General features: G+C 38.4%; 1 protein-coding gene across 4 annotated transcripts; it reads left to right on the forward strand.

The window, feature by feature from the left end:
• The first annotated feature begins 251 nt into the window (after positions 1 to 251).
• On the forward strand, positions 252 to 23,588 carry SSX2IP (SSX family member 2 interacting protein). Of its 4 annotated transcripts, none has more exons than XM_089497553.1 (14): positions 252 to 1,413; positions 6,555 to 6,686; positions 7,260 to 7,426; positions 7,608 to 7,808; positions 11,391 to 11,501; positions 11,976 to 12,111; positions 14,063 to 14,138; positions 14,229 to 14,406; positions 16,775 to 16,928; positions 18,663 to 18,799; positions 19,632 to 19,802; positions 20,250 to 20,346; positions 21,320 to 21,440; positions 22,740 to 23,588. In XM_089497553.1, the coding sequence occupies exons 2-14, from the start codon at positions 6,644 to 6,646 to the stop codon at positions 22,909 to 22,911; spliced, it is 1,764 nt and encodes a 587-aa protein (XP_089353679.1). In that variant the 5' UTR covers positions 252 to 1,413; positions 6,555 to 6,643; the 3' UTR covers positions 22,912 to 23,588. The 4 variants fall into 4 exon arrangements, with proteins under 4 accessions (XP_089353679.1, XP_089353675.1, XP_089353678.1 ...); XM_089497549.1 differs by having other exon boundaries at positions 253 to 1,413; positions 19,629 to 19,802; XM_089497552.1 differs by having other exon boundaries at positions 253 to 1,413; positions 16,778 to 16,928; positions 19,629 to 19,802.
• The last annotated feature ends 237 nt before the right edge of the window (positions 23,589 to 23,825 follow it).

The following is a 23,825-nucleotide window of genomic DNA, read 5'->3' on the forward strand; positions in this document are numbered from 1 at the left end:
GAGGGCAGAGGGAGGGTCACGCGTGGGAGGCTGCTGGGACCCCAGGAAGGGGAGGCTCAGGGGAGGGAGTCTTTCCTACACAGGCTGGACCTGTGGCTCTAGACAGTGTGCTCCCCCCAATCCTAAGCTTTTATTACCACAGGGGTTCTGGGTCTTCCAAGGCGAGCCTGTCATGGGGTTTCTGGGCAGGTTTTGTCCAGAATTGGTTGGTCATGGCCACCCTCTGAGGCTGAGAGAGTGTGACTTGCCTAAGGCCACCCAGTGGGTTTTCATGGCTCAGCCAGGATTCGAACCCTGGACTCCAGAGCCATAGTCCAAATACCATACTGGCTCTCAGGGTTAATATTATGCCTTGCTTTTAGTTGCTCTCCAGTGAACTTTGGCTTAGAATCATAAAATAATAGAAGCATTGGAAGAAAACACAAGTCCAACCCTATTCTGCCATGCAGGAACTCTCAATCCATGGTGACCCTACCGTGAATGAGAGACCTCTGGGATATGAACAGCCCTGCTCAGGTCTTGCCAACTCAGGCTTCCTTGATCTTGCTTCCCCAAATCTTAAGCTTGTCTAACTGTGTCTTGTGCTTAAATGCCACCAACTTGGGTTTATGAATGAGTGACCTCCAGGTCACTCTGCCCTGCCCAGGTCTTGCAAATTCAGGCTTCCTCGATCTTTTCTGGTTCCCCAAACCTTAATCTTCTATCATTATACCTTGTTAATTGCTGTCCAGTCAGCTTTGACATATGGCAACCCTACTATGAATGAGACACCTCCAAATCAGTCTCTTCTCAGCAACCTTGCAAAATCAGGGCAGCCATGGCTTCCTTGGTTCTCCCAATCTTAGCTTTAATTAATTGTTATCCAGTCAGTTTTGACATATGGCACCTCTAGTATGAATGAGGCACCTCCTAGTCACCCCACCCTGGACAACCCTGAACAGGTCTTGCAAACTCAGGCTCTCTCAGTCTTTCCCAAACCTTAGGCTTGTGTAACTACACCTTGTTCTTAAATGTCATCAATTCTGATTTATGACTGAGGGAACTCAGGGTCACCCTGCCATCAACAGACTTGCTCAGGTCTTGCAAACTCAGACTTCCTTGATCTCCATAATTTTAAACTTGTAGAACTATGCCTTGTAAAGGTGACCCTACTATGAACGAGAGTCCTCCAAGTCAGTCTGATATCAATAGTCCTGCTCAGGTTTTGCCCTCAAACTCAGGGCAGCCATGGTTTCCTTGGTTCTCTAAATGGTTGAGTTTTTGTAACTATGCCTTGGTTTTAATTGCCATCAAATCCACCTCAATTTAACAGTGACCCTACTATGAATGAGAGACCTCCAAGTCACCCCGTCATCAACACACCTCAGGTCTTGCAAACCCAGACTTCCTTGATCTTCCTCAGATCCCCAAATCGTAAGCTTGTTCTTGATTGCCTCAAAGTCGACTTTGTACAGCAACCCTACTATGAATGCGAGACTTCCTAGTCGCCCTAGTTCTGTTCAGATCTTGCACACTCATGCCTCCTTGATCTCCCTTGGTTCCCCAGATCATAAGCTTGTATAACTATGCCTTTTTCTTAATTGCTGTCAGGTCAACTTTGATTTATGAATGAGGGACCTCCATGTCATGCTGTCATCAACAGACCTGCTCAAGTCTTGCACACTCAGATTTTTTTGGTTCCCCAAGTCTTAAGCTTTTATTACTATGCCTTCTTGTTACTTGCTGTCCAGTCAACTTTAACATATGACACCCTTACTATGAATGAGACACTTCTAAGTTAGCCTGTTTTCAACAGCTTGCTCACATCTTGCAAACTCGGGTTTTCTTGGTTCCCTAAAACTTAAGCTATTATAACTATGCCTTGTTCTTAATTGCATTCAAGTCAACTATGGTTTTTGAATGAGGGATCTCCAAGTCACCCTGTCATCAACAGCTCAGGTCTTGCAAATTCAGGAACCATATCTTTCTTGATCTTTTTGACACCCCACGTCTTAAGCTTTTATAACAATGCATGTGTTATATATTTGTGAGAATGCATATTTGTGAGAATGCTTCCCAAAACAGAGGCTGTAAATGTTGGAGTGGGTTGCAGGCCTTCTGGGTGTGGGAAGGATTGCAGGCAATCAATCAGTTTGGAAGAGGGACCCCTGGGGAGAATGGAAGGCCTTCTAAAAACAGAGCTGTCTGCAATGGTTAGAAACCTGCTGCTTCATGGAGTGTGGAAAGGCACTGGGCCAGTAGCAGTCTGTGCAGTGTTTGGAAATAAAATGCTTGCACATTTTGCTTTCTCTCTCTTGCATTTATGTGTGTGTGTATTTGTATTTGTGAAACACTGAACCACATTTAACACCGCCTTCTGCAACAACAGTACCATTGTTTTCACCACATATGTTTTTAAATGTTCTGGACTGCTCACTTACCTGCTTGATCCTGCACAAGTATAACAGTTGTGCTTTGTGTATTTTTCTCTAGTTCATTCCCATTTAAATTGGTAACACATATGCTCTTTGGTACTTGCAAGAAGATGTGTTTTATTCACCATAAGCTCTCAGGAGTGAAGGCCAAACAAAATGTGTTAGGTCAAAAACACACTGCAAATATAATCCAGTTTGAGACCACTTTAACTGTCCTGGCTCAGTGCTAGGGAATGCTGGGAACTATAGTTTTATGGCGTGTTACAGATGGGCGCAAGAGGCGCCGTCATCACACTGCGATTACGCGCGAGGGGCGGCGCTTCCGGACGCGCCTTGCCCCTCGCGCATAATCAATACGTCAAAATGGCGGCACCCTGTACAGATGGGCGCCGCCATCTTGATGTAGCGGATGTCAGCGTCCACATGTCCCAACCCGGAAGAGACATCGCGAGTGCACGCTTTGGCACTTGCGACGTCTCTTCCGGGTTGCCGGAAGGAGCGCAATTTCCACGCTCCTTTTTTGCAGCACGGAAGAGTCATGCAGTTTGGCTGCTGTGGCTCCTCCGCGCTGCAACCGGCAGCGGCCCAAGACCGCCCCTTTTTGGCGGTCTGTAACGGGCCCGAGAGACATTTAGCCGTCTGTGTCAGAGAGCTCTGGCACCATGACAAACTACTACAATTCCCACGATGCCCTAGCACTGACCCAGGTCAGTTAAAGCAGACTCACACTGGATTATTTCTGCAGTGTGGTTTGGACCTTAGTGTTGAAAACCTTTCCCCCCTGCAACCAGATCAGTAGGGCTACACTTCTGGAAACTGGTGTGGAGTATTTATGTATTTGGTTAACCATTTCTTCTGATTGACAGGGATACATGCTAGTTGGTCAGATGACATGGGGTTTATATCTTGTTTTCTGGCCCTTGTTCATGCACAGCACAATCCTTGCAGGTCCCAACATGCACGCTTACGGCCAGATTCCTTGTAACCCTCAGAAAAAGGCATGCACTGTTTACAACTTTCAAACTGAGGCCTAGGGCTGTCCAGTCCCAACATGATGTGATCTGTTTTGCTCAGAAAGCTGCCTTTATGATGTGAGAGACTTAAAACCTCTTGACAGGTTTCTTCTGTTCATCCAAATTTACAAGACTGTTCAAGCTTTCTTGTTCACTAGTTTAGCGAGAGAAATCAGTTAGCAACATTTCATTGTTTTGGAAAGATAAATGTAAATCAGACTGTTATGCAGTCTAAACCATTTTTTTAAAAAAAAGTATCTTTTAAAAAGGGTTTCCCAGATCTTTGTCAATGCTGCATGCTGACTCATGTCAGATTATAAGGATATTGCCTGTAAGGCATGCAAAATTGTTTGCGTGTTCTTGCCTTGCCATCACCTCTTTAGTATTCATGCCTCCCAACTTACCAAGGCATCTAGTTCCTACCTTAAGGAAGAGTATAAACAGGAGAAACAAATTTAGGATTTATTAGTCTTTTTAAAGATTTTGCAGAGTTGTATAATTGACTTGTGCAGCCCTTTAAACCATCCTTTGCGAAATGGGTTTTGTTTCATCCGGCTAACATAGCTGTCTGTGAAGGGGATTACTTACCAAATGAAAGGCTTAAGCTTTTATAAACACTCTCCACAATCTAATCTTAGGAACATGATTCCTCAAGCTCTTCCTAGTTATAGTGTAGTTGTGCCTTTTGATGGGGTGTGTTAACATACGTAACTTCACAAGTGTTAAACTTGGAAATGGATGAATGGCTTAGAAAAAAAAGTTTGGAATAAAGCTTCTAGGTGTTGTTCACATGCTTTGATACTATGCTGACTAAATTTTGCTAACTTTCAGAGAGGTATATCATGTCTCTGTGAAAACGGGTTGCTGGTGTGTGTAAGAACGTGGATGTGCCTTAATTTGGTGACACTGCATGTGATATATTGAAAGGCCAGATGGTATAATGGGATTGCACTGTCATGCTGTAGGAACCTATTTATCTCCTGTCACTTAATTCTTAACTAGTTTGTTGCTTGATTTAAAGTAGGGTCTAAAAAAACCTTTTGTCCAATTTAAATAAATTACAACATTGTATGGTGTATGAATGCCATCAAACAGTTCTGCATGGAAAGGCTGGTAGTTTTAAACTGTATCAAATTTTTGAGATCCTCGTTTCTTTAAATGTAATGGAAATGAGATTTTCATCCCACTTAGTCTAAATCCAACCCAAAGCTGACCTGCGTTCACTCAGTATAGAAGAGTATTAAGCAGTAATGCAGAAACCATAACATTCTGCATGTCATTTAAAATGGCAAGTAATTTGGGACAGTATAAAACAGAGGTGGCCTAGTAAAATAAGATGCATTTCGGCTAGCATAGTTTAAATTCAGAAACTACAGTGGGGCCTTGGTATTCACTGAGTTTTGGTTCCAGGATCCCCCATGGATATAAAAATCTGTGGATGCAGTGGTGTAGTAAAGTGGTGTCTCTTCCATAAAGTGGCAAAATCAAGGTTTGCTTTTTAGAATTTATATATATTTTTGAATAATAGAGGTCTGACTGTATTTGGCTTAGGTTATGGAGACAAGGTTACAACTTGCAGTATTGTCACAAACCTTCATACTTACGATATAGCAAGCCACTGCTTGTTCCACAGAGCATGAGGGAGCAAGGGAGTAATGTACCACAACCAAACACCCTCCTCGGTTTCACAGTTTTTATCCACATTCAACAGCTGGTTCAGATGTTTTTGATTAGGGCTCAGTCTAAAGTGGAGACCATCCCAGGACTATCTTGGGTTATTTTTGAACCAATTTTTCTCCTCCTGAACTGCCCTACCCTCACTTGCTCTCCTCCTTCAATTTATTTAGACCCCATCTTTTCTCCAAGACTGGGGCTTAAGGCATCTTACAAGCTAAAATAAATACAAATGAAACCGCACACAGCTACAAACACATAGAAACACAAATAAAATAGTATTCAACAATCCATAAAATTAAAACCATTTCAAATATGAAAGGCACAGAATACAAAAAGAAGAGCACACACACAAAAAAGAGAATCCTTACATTCAGAAACCATCACTTTTCCTAATGCCTGCTGGAAAAGAAAGTTCTTCAGCCACTGATGAAAAGAAGCAGCAGCCTACTTCCAGAATCTGGGAGCAGCCACAAAGAAGGCCCTCACCCATGTTCTCACCAAATATACCTATGCAAGGGCTGGGGTTGAAATAAAAGCACACAGGCTTGCTTTGCTTCCTTGGCAGATTAAATGATATCTGTCCATCCATCTATCCATTTTTGGCTGTACATATACATGTGCATATCTGCAACTTCATGCCTGGTGGGTTGGTACTTCTCCCTTGATTGTTTATCACCCATGATCATATCTGACCCCTTGATTTGTTAGTGCCATGCTCCCTTTGCCTTATTTTAAAAAGTCTGTTGCAGCCAGCATCCCTATCATTAGCATGTAGAAAGCAGAACATGCCCTGGCTAGACCCCTTTAGGGGAATAAGCAGTACTGCTCAGGAGCTGTCAGTAATGGAAATGCCACCGTAAAGGAAGCCTGAATTCCCACCATGTACAGAGATTAGTATGCTTCTCATAGCCTTTGCTTTAGTGCATCATTTTTCCATAGTCCTCTTCTGCTGCTTCGTAATCATTTCCTGATCAATCTCCATAAATACCTTTGGTGGCTCAGCTGCAGCTGGACTTTATATATGCTTCCAAATAGGCAGGAGAGTCTTGATTTTATTCTTTGTTCAAGCTACACCCCTGGCCCTACTCACTCAGTTAAAGGCAACATTGACCATTATTTCCCATTCTTAAGGGGAATGAAGTAATGTATATGTGCAACTCCTTAAATGCATGAGATATATGAGGTATGAGGTATATACTGGTGAGAAGCCAGCTGGTTTACCAAGCCCTGTTACTCTTCCTCACACTTCCCCCAAATTGCTTTATAGAAGTGTTGGTGTCTTGATCTGTACTTTACTTAACTGTTTCAAGCCAAAATATCCTTCCGTTTGATTCATTTATAAAACATTTGTCTGAGCTTCTGAATTTGAAAATCCGGAACATGGCTTTAACTGAGCAGAATGACTTGATTTAAATACACTGGTTAATCTAAAACGTTCTTGCTATTTTAGGAGATGCTTACGTAGGAGATTATCTTGCACTGGTCATAATGCTTCTGTGGCAAAGCCGTTGATCAGGTACTCTGGATGTGTTAGTTGCTATGGGAGATTGGAGCACTATCACAGTGCCAGCACTGTTGCCAGGTAAACGATTCAAGCCTGAAGTTGAAATTTGGGCATCTATAATGTAAGGGAGTTAATTATAATGATAAAATATCTCAGCACTGGCCAGACTAAAAGACTGGACATCTGTGCATAACACAGCCAACTTAGTCTTTAACATGAACATGACTTATAATACATTTTTCTTTACAATCTAAATTTTACACCATTGTCACAAATCCTTCTGTGTATGTATCCATGAGCTTTCATTTAATAGTTAGTGGTAAATGTATTGCCATGTCTTATACATTTAGAGTGTTGAGATTAGGATCAATGTTGCTTGTGAAATGAAAGTTAGGGCATCATACAGTGCAGCTATCTGGTATAAATTATCTTTAATATTAAATATATGTGAGGAGGCATGCACTTCATTATTTTATCAAATGTTCATAGCAATTTGGAATTGGAAAGTTCTGAAAACTGTCTGTAGTGTAATCATTTTTCTAGATCTATGTAATTTTTGCACTTAGTTGTGACTGGTTAACCTGCAACCATCTTGACTTGCATACTGTTTGTCTTTATTGACTCTGTAATATCTTGTTTTTCTCCTTCCAGATAATAATACTACTTGGCATACCTCAACCAAAAATATGTCCCCCTCAAGCCTAAATGTGCAGCAAGTGTTATGCTCACCACTGCCTTTGTCCAAAAGTGTGCACAACTTTTTCAGTGCCTTCTGCACAGAAGAGAATGTTGAGCAGAGCCTCTCCTATCTTAACAGGGTAAACCAGCTTCTCATGGAAATATAAACGTGTTATTCTCTTACAAATGTACTGTTCTGAGAAAAATCCTTCCACCACCCATCCACCTTCATCACTTCAGTCTCATGAAGGGTAGTGAGTTTTGATAGCATTGTGAATCTGGGCAGAGATTGAACTAAAAATCTTCTCTCTATTGATTTAGGAGCTGACCACGCTCGGTTTCCCTTCGCTTTATGCTGACCCGAAAGGTAAAGGCTTATCTGTAGTATCAGTCTTAAACTGTATGAATGAACTCCTTCTGCTTCACCGCAAAACTCTGCGTGCTCAGGAAGAAACAGAAACTCAACACCTGAAATTGGTTAGTGATATGGACCATCTGCAGAACTGCTACGCTAAATTAAAGGTAAAATAACCTATATTATGGCACTTCTATTTAACAAATATTACAGATCTTGCAAAGTTTTCAAGTTTTATGCCATTTTCAACTACTCCAAGATGCTTGCCCCCTAAAATAGGCTATGTTAACAGGCCATTAAAAATCATACTCATGCAAGGGGTTGAGTTACATAAGAAATTGTAACTTTACATCAGTTTTATGAGTTACATAAGAAATTGAACTATACCATCTTTTCTCTGTGGGTCTATTTTCTGCCTTCATTTGTGTGTTTTTTAATTAAATGAATAAGGATATATATTACTGTGGATGAATTATTAATTTTACTACCTTGCAAAATCTGAACTTCATGTGCAGCAACTGTCTTTTTAATTTTTAGCCAACTGAAGGTTGAAGCCATTTTATACCTACCTTTCTTAATAATTAATTCTTTCCTTTTTGCAGCTAGGATAATTAATCAAGATTTTGAGAAGGTTGTTTTAAGTTCTGGTGGGGTTTATCAAATTCAGAATGAATGCTATAGTTAAGTATAAAACTACATAATTACCTAAATATTGCCTTTACCACCCTTGCCCTTCTAGATATTTTGGTCTGCCGCTCTCATCAACTTGAGGTAACCAAGTCAATGGTAACAAATTATGGGAATTCAAGTCTAAAACACCCAGAAGGCATGAGATTGGGAAAGGTGGTGTCCTCATGGGGACAGATGAGGTGGTGTCCTCACGGGGACAGACGAGGAGCATCAGTAGGTGGACCAGTCACTGATCTCTTCCTGCCCGAAACTTTCATCTCCCCATCATAGTACTTTCACTTTCAAGTTTGCATGGTTCCTCTGGCACCATTCTTTTGTAGACATATAAATTGATTGCACAACCATACATTAAGACAAGAATACTATCAGTACAGTGCACCAGCATTCTGTAGGATGGCCATTGCTTCCACCAGCCATAGAAAAAGAAGGAGAGGGGTATCTTGGGGAGTGTGTGGACAGTGCTGCCATTATGGGTGCTGATTGTGTGGACAGTTTGTTCTCCCTCCTTGCTAATCTGGAGCCTAATAGTAAACCGGGCTTTCCCGTCAGTGCAGACATGGTCTTAGTTGTAATAGAGAAAAATTTGTTCACAAATGTATGTTCATGCTTGAATTTCATTTATTTCCTGGTTCTTGTTTTCTAAAAACATATATATACTAAAACAGTATGCAGGCAAGTTAACCAATAGCATACAGTTTATTCATAATGAGTATTGGACCAACACTAAGTTATTTTCATTTTAGTCCCTGATAAAATTAGTGAGACCTGAGTTTGCTAACTGAACTTGATCCAAGTGGTCAAGTTAGCAAATATGTGGTGAAGGAACTACCATTTCCTAAGCCATTTTGTCTTCCATTGGCCAGGAGAGAAGGCAGTGGTAGGCAGCTAGTTTTTGTATTTCCTTATGGCTATATTCAAAGAGAGAATTGTAGTGTGGTGGGTGAGGAAAGGCCCTCCAGAGATAGGTTACCATTCCCAAACTTACAATTTCTGGCCCCTTTGACAGAACAGTCACAATGGTGGAAAATTCTGCCACCATCTAGGAACTCCCTCTACAGACAGGCCACCCTTCTTGAGGTCTTCCATGAACCATATAGTAACTACTACTATTACTTCTATCACCACTGCAATTGTTGATTTTATATTCTGCCATTCTGCCAAATCTGGGATTCAAGGCAACTTTAACTGAACTCTTTGTTTAGATGTAACCCAGTGAATGACTCTAAATTGTTAAGCTTTAGGAGAAAAGTGGAGCATTTTTTAGTCTTGCATTCAGAGTAACTGTTCCACTGCCTCAAATAACCAAAAGGTCATGCTTTCTTGTGGTTTGATTATTTACATTGTTTGTATAGCAAACATTCAGTGAGCAGTGTCCTTTGGATGGGTGTTTTGGAGTAAACAGATACTTTGTTGGTTCAGATTTAAGTTCATAATTGTTTACATGAAAACTAATGGAAGGCCTGGCGGGACCACAGAAAAGCATGTTGTATGCAAATGAATGGTGTTCTGCATCTGTATCAGAAGGCAGCAGTTTATAGAGCCTCCTGGTGGTGAGAATTTGATAGTTCTGTGGGAATACAGGGCTCAGCTTTTTATCTGTAGATGACATGCAAATGGAAAGTAATGTAAAACTCACATGAAGGAATATGTAATCATTTGGCACTGTGAGCACTAGACTTGGGAGAAATACAGAGTTTGGAAATTGCCCAAATTAATTGGTTGACTTGCACCACTTCAACAGGAATTAGTTTAGAAAGTATTTTTAATGATTTAGTGTTAACTAAAGAGTTGCAATGATTTAATAAGTAAATGTTAACACAAAATGTTCCAAGCTCTACCTAAATACTTTGCTAAAGCAATTTCTGTGGGCAGTGGCACTCAGGAAACTCCAAAGATGATTTTGATAATGTGGAAGTGACCAAACGTCTTGTTTTGGTTTTAAAAAACAGAATTTTGTTTTTATTATTGATAAATGGAGAGTTTCTCATGAACCAATACATCAGCTCACTAGTCTAGAATAATTTCATTCTTGACTAAACAAATATCTTTAGTCTTACAATTGACATACCAGTTAGCTTCCCCATGAGTCACAGTACAAGCAAATATTTTATGTTATACCAAATGAAAACAAATTGCATTTATATAAATTTGAAATTGCTTTTGAAATAACTACTCATGAGGCAAGGCTTCCCTGCTACTTCTATCCTTTTGGGCCTTCATAGCTCTTTACTTGGTTTCATTTGTAGCAGTCCAACTGTATATACACAAGAAAGATGTTCCCAAATACTACAGTGCTGTGAATCTGCTGCATGCAACACACCCTTGACTGCATTAATGATGCATCATCCTTCTGCTTAGAGTGCTAACAGACATTTACGTCCTGAAATCAGAAGATTATTGTCTCTGAGTATATAACAAAATTGCACTACTGCAGTGCTATGAAGACTGTACATACTGTTTTCCTTAAAGGGATAGATGCATGCAACCTGCCATTCAGGGGCTCTTCTAGGTTTAGTCTCTCCCCGTGCCAGGCCCACAGTTAGGAGGTAAATTCAATGGCTATTTTAAAGCAGAGAAGGTGTAAATTTATTTCAGGTCATACTTTATTAATTTCAGTCCATGCAGAAAGCTTCCATGTAATACTGTATTCTAGTGACATAATATTTAGTTAGAAGTTAACCTCTTACTCAGTCACAAGTGTTACTATTCCTGTGCCTGAAAACTGCTGGTGTAGTTGTTCATAGACTAATAGCATCATAGAGTTGGAAGAAAACAAACTTGCTGCATCTTCAGTATGACATCCCTTCAAATATTGAAACAGGACTATCATATCACTTCTTAACCTTCTCTTCTCCAGACTAAACATACCCAGCTCCCTAAGTTGCTTCACTTAGGGCATGGTTTCCAAACTCTTCACCATTTTCAATATTCTTTTGAACTGTGATGCCCAGAACTAGGCATGGCCCAATTGCGCTTAGTCAGTGATCGAGAATATATGTTGGACTTTTCTGGTAAATATTAAAAGTTAATTTAGGTGCTATATTTTGCCTTTTAAACAGGAGCAGATGGAAACATCTAGAAGAGAAATTGTTGGACTACAGGAAAGGGATAGGCAATTGCAGTGCAAAAATAGGAATCTACACCAGATACTCAAAAATGAAAAAGATGAGGTTAGTCTGCCTGTTTCAACTGTATTGATACATTTTGATAGACTGGGTTGATTTCATAAGTAAGTACTTCTATTTTAATTTTATATGAATATCACTAAGTTAGGGGTTGTAGAAACCTGTGCTTGTAGCAGTCCTGTGTGATTATACAGCAGCTAGTTCATGTGGCATTCACAATACTGGCATTGCAGACTCCTTCCTTTTTTGCAACCTCTGATGCAGTGCTTTATTTCTTTTTAAAATGAAATTGATCTGACTGGAGAAGTAATTATCTGGGAGAACTGTTCATAGAAATGATAATTAATTATGCCTTTCTGAAAATTACGATTGTTCTAGCTTTTCATCGTGTGCAGACTTCTGCATAAGCTAATAATTTGGATTCCTTGAGGCATAAATACAAGAGTTTCTTATATCAGCAATTTTCCTATCATATAGGAATGTTAATACCAAAATAACTTTGAAATGTATGTATTGTAGGTTCAGAAATTACAGAATATTGTTGCAAGTCGAGCGACCCAGTACAATCATGATATGAAGAGGAAAGAAAGAGAATACAACAAGCTGAAAGAGCGCTTTCATCAACTCCTTATGAATAAAAAGGATAAGAAAATAGGTAGAACTTGTGATTTGTTGATAGGTGGCAATGGGGATGTGACTACTTGATTTTTTTTTTTTTAGTTTTAAGTTATGTGTCTGTCTCTTCACCATTCTTACATTGTGCATTGTTGTGCACATATGTGGCAGATTGCAGAGAGAAACAAAAGTATACTGAAGGATAAGGTATGGCGAAGTAGAAGTCCTGCTTTCAGGACTTTATACCAAGGGAATGGGTTTTTGACAAAGAGGGGTCCTGCTGCAGAATGCTGTAGACTATCCTCTGTCCCTACAGGATGACTCCTGTTCCAGGGCTCCAGCAAACTCAGAATAGAGTAGGAGCCTTATTGTGTTGCTCAGTGTTTTCTGGTTGTGGGGAGAGAAAAGACTTATATGCCACCTGTTTCCCACTTCCTGAAATATTCCCCTCGATACAGTATTAAAGTTTAGAATTGGCTGTCAATCCTGATTGTGAGTGGAGTAGGGGAGCATTTCAGGAGTGTGTTCCTTTCCATCTCATGTGATGTGGGAAAGAAATTGTGTTTGCTTGATGTCTCTGCATCATCTCTCCTAATATACTACAAGGCTTATATAGTGTAAGCTCTATGTAGAGAGTTCTTGTAGCACCTTTGAAACTACTTAAAGAAGTTGACAGCATGAGCTTTTGTAGGCCTAAGTCTACTTCCTTAGATGCATTTGTCACAAAATTTGTCTGAGCTAGTAGACTTAAGTCTATGAAAGTTCATGCTGTCAACTTCTTTCTTTCTGTGAGTCTCAAAGTTGCTACAAGATCTCTTTATGTACTGATTCTACAGACTAGCACAGCTATATCTTTGAATTCTATCACTATAGTGTAAGCTATTAGGTGTTTCAGTTGGTTTATTCCCTCCTCTCTTTACCATTTTCATAACCTAAATATTGCATGGCTCAATTGCCCTTAGTCAGCATTATTGAATGTTATGGTCACTGAGTACAGGTCTTCCTTATACCATTCATGTAGTCTTAATTATTTTCTTTGAAAATTGCCACTAACTGTAAGCACTGCTTTCATATGGAGGTCCGATTTTGATTCTGAACTAATGATTAAATTTGACATTAGGGAAATTATGGCAACACATCTTGGTGCCTGTTTCTCATAATGTCTTGTGCAAACATTATTATAGATGCTGCGGGAAGACGAGTACCTTCTTAAAAACAGACAGCAGAATCCAGAGTTAGGTGTACACAACTTGGGTGGTGAAGTTGGACTTTCACATCATGTCCTCCCAACAGCAGCTCCTTCGTCCCTCCTAAAAATGCTATACAAAGAGGACTGGGGAACTTCTGGAATGGGATGGGCTGTGGTAGAGAAGGGCAAGGTTTCCCCCAAATGACCAGAGGGAACTTAAGTGAATCGAACCCTTCTGTCTGTGGAAGGCAAGTCCTGGATCCAGCTGAGAGTGTCTTAATATTTCCCAGAAAATTGTTGTTGCGGTTGTATGCCTTCAAGCCGTTCTGATTTATGGTGATACTGAGGCAAAGCTATTACAGGGTTTTCTTTGCATGATTTGTTCAGAGGTTTTTTTTTTGTTTGTTTGTTTGTTTGTTGTTGTTTTTTGCCTTTTTCTGAGACTGAGAGAATATGACTTGTCCAGGGTCACCCAGTGGGTTTCCAGTGCCGAACTGGGATTTAAACTCTGATCTCCAGAGTTGTAACCCAGTGCTCAAACCACTACATCTAAGTCCTAATAGGGGAGATGCTTGAGAAAGAGAGTAGATGATATCAGCTATTTTATATTGAAAGAAAGACAGCAAATGCAGACCTACCAATGTCTCTTAGCCTGCTGTTGAAAGTGGACTGAATAATGACATTCACTAAGGCATCACTATCCAAATAAAACTCGGGGTCAGTTTTTTACCTTTGTTTCGTGTATAAGAGATTTTTTTTTAAAAAAAATCACTTCTTTTTATAATTTCTCTCTTTGTTGTAGCCATGGAGGTTCTCAACTATGTAGGGAGAGTTGATGGCAGGAGAGGTGCATGGAGAACAGGGAAGACAGAAGCCCGGTAAATTAGTCCTTACAAAACTTACTTATTCTTCTTTTGCTTACTATAGCACCTTTCGTGTTTGGTTTTTTAAAAATTCTTTCCTTTCAGAAATGAAGAAGAAATGTACAAAGCTCTTCTAAATGATTATGAACAGCGCCAGAAACAGCTTCTGGTTGAAAATGCTGAACTCAAAAAGCTACTTCAACAAATGAAGAAAGAAATAATTTCTCTCTTACCACCCCAGAAGCAGAAACTTAAAGAGAAGAGTGAAGATGACAGTGGAACTGTAAGTGTGTGCATGTATCTCTCATATGTTAAAAACATCTTTAGAACAGGATTGTATCAGCAAGTCGCATTACAATTCCTTAATGACTCTATTAATGCTTTCTCTGCAATTTATCTTGGATTTAATTAATTAATTAAAATATTTATAAGTTACCATTTTGGACCAAGTTACAGGTTAAATGCAATACACTTAATATGTTTATTACATCTTAAGTGTAATAATGTAATAAAACTTTAACATTAAAAATACAAAAAAACAAACAAACCCCAAAAACACAACCCACCTCACTTTAGGTTACAGTTCAGCTGGTATATTCTTTTTTCAGAAATATCAGCATGACCAATAAAACAGATGAAGGAACTTATTTTCCATATGATAGCAAGATAGTGAAAGCAGATTTCTGTGTACCTTCTAGAACAGCATGAGTTATAGGGCCACATTGGTATCAACTGTCTAAGTAAGATTTTTATATTTTCCTTTATTATATACCCTTTGTGATATATACCCTCTTGAGTATATAATATACCCAAGTTGCAGACTAGAACCCACAGTTGTGATCATTCTTAAAAACAGATGGCAGGATCCAGATTTAAGATTATATGCAGTAACTTGGTTACCACAGCAGCCCCTCCAGATCCCCTGAAAATAGTATACAGAGAACTGCGAGTTTCCTGAATGGTGTGGGTTGTGGTATATAGGCTATACCCTATAGTTGTAATAATTCTTGGTCAACAGTGACTTTCTTGTGCAAGACTAACAAATCCACTCCAGATAAAGGCACATGTATTTGATACCTCTCGTTTCATCTCTACACTATGTTGTGGTATTTGCCAATTACTTTCATCATCTCCGTACATAATAATGATTTTGCTGTCTTCAGCTTTATTTAGTTTTCATTAAATTTAATTATATCATATTAGATTATGTGCAATGTATCATATTAGATTATGTGCAATGTATCATTGTTTTTTTAGTACAGCTTTATTTTGCCATGAAAACCCCTCTTAATAGCAATTAAGGGAATAAAGAATAGAAAGGTGTTTTTGCTGTTGTTATTGTTAATTGCCCCCAAATCACAAAATACAAGAGCAATTAGAAAATTAGGGGTGAGAAGGCAACTCCACTCAAATCTATATTATGGCCTATTCTTATCTGGCAGATTTGTATATAATCAATGGGTTAAATCCAGTTGTTTGTCCCAACTTGATTTCACTTTGAAGGAAAAGGACTTGTTAAATTGACACTTAAGTAATTTATAATCCATTGATTTAGTTGACCTGTGTCAACTGGAGTTAAACAGATTTAGCCCTACGTGTTGTTTACTTGACATTCAAATTTCCCATGCAGACTTTTACTTGCATTTCAGCTCTTCAGTGTACTTGACATCAGTTTATAGCATCAGTTTTAAAATGTTAAAAAAGAAAAGAAAATAGAAGATAGCCACATTAGTTTTCAGTGTATTGATTTGGGGGGAAAAGAACTTTAAAATGTTGAACTGCATAAATCAAATTAAGTTGATTGGCTGCAGAAAGATATCTTTAATTTCTAGAGAAGTGTGCACTTGGCCCATGTGGGTATAAAAGGATAGGTACAGTAAGTGAATAACCGAACCCTGCAAGAAAGCTTTAAGTTTCCATTTTCTAACAGTAAATTAAGGAAGATTTCAGCCAGAATTAATTTTGTGCACATTTTATTGGAGGATTTATAAGTTTTCAGGTCAAGTAAATTGTTGAAAGGGATGACAGTATCTATATAAATAAAAATGTAAATGTTCGTTTGTTCAACATCTTAAATCTCCAGAAGTTCTTCATCAATTGCTTTGAAATTTTGACACAACATTCCATTTGAATAAATGCATTTTTTAAATGTATCTACTATTATATAGATGTCACACCTGTGACAGGTAAAAATATTTTTTTAAAAACAGTGCCATCTGTTGGATGTAACAGCAACACACACTATACTAAATATTCGATTGGTGTTTGCAATCACCATCAACAAAGCTCAGGGCCAATCTTTAGAATCGTGTGCTTTAGATCTAAACACAGATTGCTTCTCACATGGACAATCTCTACATCTACACAGACAATGGAACAACAATTTTTAAAAATATTTCAGAAATGTGCGCTTTCTCTTTTCTTTCTTTGCCATTTAACCAGACTGAGCCCCAGCAAGGCATGGCCGGGTACAGCTAGTTAACAATACAAATCTTTAAGAATTTACATTAAAATGTGAAATGAATCATCAATCTACTCTTAACTTTAGGGAAAACCTATATGAACCAAATTAAGGAACAGTTTGTGTTCGCAGTTTTGAAATGTTACTATGATATTTCAGAGCTATTTAAAGTAGTAGGTTTTTCATCCAGCAGGTTCTGTCAGACACAGAGGAAGACCCTGGAGAAGCAAATAAAGAGAATGTGTGGGAACTTTCTTGTGAAACGGTGCGTGAACAGCTAGTTAACAGCATTCGGAAACAGTGGAGAATGCTGAAAAATCATGTTGAAAACTTGGATAGCCAAGGTAAAAGCATGTGACATTTATATTTCCATAATTCTTGTCTGAGTGTGACTATTGTTTGAGAAACAGTTTAGTAAAGTTTTCTGATTCTGCAAATATTAGGTAATGGATTGGATTTCTAATTATATGTAAAGTAGATCCATAGCCATGGGATTTAATTAGTAATGGTTAATCAATGATTCCAGTAGATCTGCTCTTGGTTCCATCATTATTTCTGGATCCAACCCATGAGAAATACAGGATTTTGATCACTAGAGTGGAAGAGATGAAAGGAAACTTGCAATTACTTATTATTCTTCCAATACAGAAAACAGCCACTGCATTATACTGCTAAGGAAGTATAAACAGGGAAATGTTAAAAAAGTCATTGTCTATTAAACATTGTAATACAACAAAATCTACCCCTCCCCAGTTTCTCCAATAAATTTGTTTTTAACTTGAAAAAATGCTTCGCTTCCCCATTTCCAACTGCAATTACTGGAATATTGTAAACACTTTTATCCAAATTCCTTCAGTTGTAAAAGTTTTAGGAATTACACTCCACTTATTTGCCCTCTGATCAACCCATTCAAATGGTTGGTATAAACTAAGTGGAACATTACTGCTGAGCATGAGTTAAAAAGGGAGAGAAGATAGACATAGGAGTTTATCACACGGGGGAAAATTGAGGGTTTAAACTGTTATTATCCTGTGAAAGTCGTGCGATCACGGGAAGATTTTCACACACATCGCAATTAAAGAGGATTTATCCCGGCAATAATCAGATAATAACCAGCAATAAATCATTCATGGGATTTTTGACAGGTCATGTGAAAATCTTCAGTGCAATCACGTGATTTCCCCATATTTTCCCCATGTGATAAAGTCCATAGTCAAGCATTAGGATTATTAAGTGTAGTGATTTAGAGCGTTAATCAGTGGTTCTGTGCGATACTGTTCTTATATTTCTTTAATCTTTATGGATGGGTCTGTGTTTTAACTGATGTTTTGCTTCATGTTTATGAGGATGGAATTGTGTGTATACACACACATATGTACACACAAAGACACATACGTGTGTGTGTGTGTGTGTGTGTGTATACGTATACATCCAGTGTACATTTTTTCTTTCATTCCTCTCTGTATCAAATAGACAACAATATTCTGACTACATTCAAGTCAGTTGGATGTTTTCTATTGGATTTTAGATGTAATTATATTGAAACTACTCTGGTTGCTTATCTGATGGGGATTAAGTGAACACATGTGGCCCCAGGCAATACAGATAATTAAAAGACAGGTTAATAGCCTTTATTGTCAATTTATTTAAAAATAAATCTCCAAGTATATTCAACCCCCTCTGAGGAAATTTGCCAAGAAAACCCTGTGATAGGTTTGCTTTAGGGTTGCCATAAGTTAGAAACAACTTGAGGCACACAACAACAATAAATATTTTATAGTGTACAAATATCTGGCAGACATATAGTATGGTCTAGAACACCTCAAGAATGTTTTGCTCTGAATATAATGGATAGAATTATATTGGGGTTATTTTTTTTAAAAAAAGTAACTACTTCATGATAGCAAATAAACAGGGTTTATGAGTCAAGAACTACGTATAGTTATCTCAAAGAGAGTGACTAATCAAAGGGAATGTATAGTACCAGGAGTACTGTACAGTCTCAGCAATAAGGATTTGATTACTAAATGAGCTAAAATTAAATAAAAATGAACAAAATAACCTTTTTAAATTTGTAGTGTCACATGTACATTCTGGACCACTACATGACAAAGATAAAATCTCAAGAGAGGATCATGAACTGGAAGTTGAAAGATTGCAATCAGAAATTCACCAGTGCAAGGAGATGATTAAAACTCAACAGCAGCTCTTACAGGTATTTAGCCCTCAGTAGTATGATTTTTAAAATACCTTTTTCTTCAATGGGTTATGGGTATTTTTTTTTGACCCAGTGAGGATTTCAGTGTTGTATTTCTCAATTTCATTGAGAAATTCAGTACCAACTCACATGGAAGAAATGTAGTTTGCCTCCCAGTGAGACCAAACTATTGATAATTACAGCATGTCACTTCTCCTTAGATGCATTATTATTATTATTATTATTATTATTATTATTACACTTTATTTATAAAGCGTTGTAAATTTACACATTTGTTGAGAAACAGTCATTTTTAAAATTCTGCTTTGGGTAAGACAAAAGATGTAGCCCAGTGTGAAAATGGAATAGATCTGGTGTACGTTCTTTCTCCCAGCTCTATTGTGTGTGTGTGTGTGTGGGGGGTTTACATGGAGGGGCACTCTCATACATGGCAAATGGCTGAAATTTGGGGAAATTGTTTATACCTGTACAGGCGAGTGTTGCAGCATGCATCTCCTCCAGCTAACTTGGCGAGTGGTCAAGGAATGCTAGAAGTTGTAGTATGTCTGGAAGACAACAGATTGGGGAAGCCTGGGCTAGATAGAATAGTGTTCGAGTACAGATGAGGTGGGCTGAAATGACATCTTTCTTATTTGTTAGTATATTTCAGGATTCCTTCTTCCAACCATTCTTCTGTTTGCTGGCCTTTTGTTCATATCTCATGCTCAAAGTTAGGTATTTTCTTATTGGATTGACTTATGGCAACTAAAACCTACTTTATTGTGGCCAGAAAGCAGCTTCCAAATAATCATTTCTGATTTTTCTGTACTTCAAATCTTATCTGCAGCAGCAGCTAACTTCTCCATGTGACGATGATACCAATATGTTGCTACAGGACTGTTACTTGTTGGAAGAAAAAGAGAGACTGAAGGAGGAATGGAAATTGTTCAGAGAACAAAAGAAGAACTTTGAGAGAGAGCGCAAAAGTTTCACAGAGGCTGCTATTAGATTAGGACTTGAGGTATTTAAATGGTTTTGTGCTTTTTAATGCTGAAGGATGATAGTTTTTGTACTTTTCAGGCAACCAGACTTAACCAGTAGGTTTAACTATGTTCACTGTATTCTACACAGCGAATACTGGAATATTGAAAAGGATGTTTATCTGTAAATGCACATTTGATATGTGCCAGGAAGTTGTAGCTGGCTGCATATCCTCAGCATGCATCTGCCTTATTTTTACAGATGTGCACCTCCCATTCACACTAGAAACATGTCTGTTGTGTGAAGTGTGAAACACCCCTTCATTTGCAGCTGGATTATTTGAGTACAGTTTGTAATCAACTTCACCAATACTCTACATTTTTGTGATAGCTTTCCATTTCCTTAAATGTGTATATGTAGTAATTATGTCAAACAACACAACCTGTGCTAATCTATCGTGATAATCTTGCATTTTCTCTTGGTGTAGAGGAAGGCATTTGAGGAAGACCGTGGAGTTTGGCTGAAGCAACAGTTCTTAAGTATGACTTCTGATCATGTGAAACCTCAGTGTGCCTTCTTGGGAAGTAAGAATTCACCATAACATGCATTGCATTCATTCCCTTTCATGCCAGAAATGCATATATGTACATTCTCATAAATAGAGGGCATAATTCAGGGACAGGGACAGTACACTATAGCTGGTTGTCATTTCCCAATGAGCAGCACCCCAACTACTCTTTAAAGAAGGTATGAAGACCTTCCATATGTTTTTGACCAGTTCGTAGAAGCATCCATCAATATAGCCAGTAGGATATAATTATAGGAGTTGTTGTCCAAAACATCTGAAGGACCACAGTTTCCCGCATCCCTGCTTTTGAATAACCAGCCACCATATTGCTTAAATTATTTTTTCTTCCACCATCCCTGAGGCAGGTATATACCTTGAATTTCTAAATTATGCTGCTATCCCATAATTGCATCTTCCCATAAAGTTAATTCATTTGCAGTGTAGTGGAGTGATTAGACTTACTAAATTCTGAATCTGGCAAATGTGACAAAGCCAGTTGTAAGTGCCCTAGTAACTATCCTGGGTAGTGCATCAGCTGGCTTTTAAGTCTGGTGGATATTATTGAATATAAGGTCTCCTACAATAGATGTTCAGAAGACTTGGGTGCTTAGTTTGATTGCTTAAGGCAGCTTAGGTTTGATTGCCTATGGCAAATAGAAATCACTATCAAAGTGCTGAGGAAACACTGGGTAGTGCTTTTCCATTTTTCTGAGCTAGAAATTTAGTATGATTCATTGGTGTTTTCTTCCCTGTGTTTTTCTCACCTTTTTATACATACCACTGAGATTGGCAATGGGCTTGCATTCTCCTCCTACCCCTATAGTTTTTGTTGCTTGTAGTTTTATGTTTCAGCTGCTTTCTTTCTTTGTCATTAGTGCAACACTGGAAATTTAGTGTATTGCTAACTGCAAGCTCCTCTCCTAATTCTCTTCCTACCTTTTCCATCATTTGGAATTATTATTTCCTAAGAAACAATATTTGATTCACAGGTTCAGAATTGGATACTACATTAGCAAATTTCAGGTCTTGCCAAAAGAGACTGAACCACTTCTCCAGTGTCCCTAAATTCTCAGATGTTTGTGAGGCAACTCAGCATGTTCGTGAGAACAGGTACTTCTGAATGATAAAAATTTAATGTGCTTCAGAAAATTCCGAACTAGCTCAGGTGTGGACAAACTTGATGAGTTCACCAAAAAAAATGTTCCTCTGTCCCCTTCCCCCATGAACCCACCAAAGGCCTCATTGAATCACTCTGTCGCCACTCAATTTTGGCAATATGGCAAATGCCCTACATTAAGAACAAGGTGCATAGAGAGTTAAGCCTTGTTTTCAAGTACAGTTATATTTCAGTAGGTCAGTTGTGTTTGGAAATAAGTTGTATGCTCTCTGTGCACCTTGTTTTTAATGGGAAATGTATCATCTTTTGCTGTGGTATAGCACCAAAGTCTGACAGCTCAACAGTGATTTTGGCAAGGCAGGATGATGGTGGTGGTGGCAGCAGCTGAGGAGGCATGTAGCCCTTAGGGTGCCTGTTACCACTCCTGAACCAGATGACAAACTTAGTTAAATTGTTTTTCTTTGTAAGATTTATGTCTTAGAATAGCGATTCTCAAAGTTTTTAATCTTGTGACCCCCTTCACATTTACATGTGGATGCCACACCCCACCCCACTCGACATAGTGTATGCATACAGATATTTTATATGTTTAATGTGCATATCTTCATTCACTCATTCATGTATGTTCATACATACTTAAATGTTTGGAAGGAGGGATCAGGGCCTCCAAGTCTCATGCCTTCCTTGAACACCTCGCCACCCCACTCAGCTTCACACCCCATAGTTTGAGAACCACTGTCGTAGAGTAAATGTCTTCAATAGCTCAGACTCCCAGATCCCATGCATACTCTAGTCCAGTGCTTCTCAAATTTTTGATGAGGGGAGGGAACCAGTATTTTCCTCGCTTCACCAAGGATTGATACCATAGGCTACAGTTGTTTCTTTCTTTCCTGGAAACCTGGCATATACTGGTATCAGTCCATGGACAGCTTTAGTTCATCCAGTTGACATGGACCAGGGTGGCTTATGCAATGCTGCAGTGCACTTGCATTTCTCCAAGACCATAATTACACTTCCGTCTGCAGAGCTGTGGCTGAAAGTGTTTTGAGTTAGGGTTACTTTACAGAACTTGTTATTCACCAAGGCAGATGGAGACTGCTCACCTTATATTTTTGCTTGCCATGGACAGCTCTTTGTTTTTATGTTGCTAAACAGATCAGAAAAAAACTTTGCTCTCTTTCAAGGTGGGGTGTCCTCCCTTGTGCAGAGTAGTGCTTTCTATCTATACTATAATGTTTTTTTATTTGTACAGATAGGCATGCTGATGTTTTTAAAAAATTGTTATTCCCTAGTTCAAGTGCTCTTCCAGAAAAAACAGCTGAAGACCGAAAACCAAGCAGAAAGGAGCAGCTGAGAAAGATACAGACTAGTGATGCCAGCCCTGTTTTGCAAAGAAATGCAGACAATTTGCACATGCTGCTACCAGAAAACTTGAACACAGAGTGGACAGATAATTCGCCTTAGAATCTTAACCTCTTTCTGTTAAGCAGTACTGACATGTCTATAAAATTTTCTGACTTAGCGAAACAGGGTGTTATGAGTGGAATAAATCAGTGCTGGTGTTAGCAGTTGTACTGTATGTGTGGCTTTTAAAGATCTACCCATCCCTTTCCTATATGTACTCCTATAGTCAAAGCTGTAAAAAGATCTTCATTCAGATACATGTATATTCTTAAAACAAAAGACGTAGTTCTTTAACTGAAAGAATGAATGTATGAGTCTTCAGACAATGAAATGCTTCAGCATTTGTATTTTATACTTCAGGCAAAAGTAGCACTTTTAGCACTAGTTCAAGATGAAATGTTCAATTGTGTCTCAAGTGTTAACTGATATGGAAACATTTTCTCTTTAACTTGAATGTACAGTATACCGTAGATGATTGCCATTTCTATATTTATTGTGTGATTTCAGATTACCTCTTCTCATATCTCTTAAAGAAGCAAGGCCTTAGCTTTCAGACAGACAAATTTTAAAGGGTTATGCGACATTGCCATGTACAGATCCAAAAAAAGGAAAAAAATCATAGTATATTACATGCCAATCATAGCTGAGTTTTTTTAAATTGCAATACTGTGTTTACAGATGAGAGTTATTAATTTTTGTTTAAAATATCATTTCAGTCAAAAAACAGTCACTTTAAAATGCAGCAACAAAATAAATATAAGCATTTTTGCGAAACATGAATTTAATGTGTCTGGGATTTTCTTCATCAGTTAGAAAGGCTCTATATACTTAGAGGCAGATAAAGTGTTGCCCAGAATGCAGCTTCTAGCTTGTTATGATGTTCCATGTGACATTTAAATTTAAAATCCAGTCTTTCATGCTCCTGATAATAGGATTGACTGCTGGTAAACATTAAGGAAAAAAGTGCAAAATTA

This window comes from Sceloporus occidentalis, unplaced genomic scaffold (assembly GCF_023333645.1).
Source record: "Sceloporus occidentalis isolate IW3139 unplaced genomic scaffold, rSceOcc1.0.p SCAF_104, whole genome shotgun sequence".
Classification (NCBI taxonomy): domain Eukaryota; kingdom Metazoa; phylum Chordata; class Lepidosauria; order Squamata; family Phrynosomatidae; genus Sceloporus; species Sceloporus occidentalis.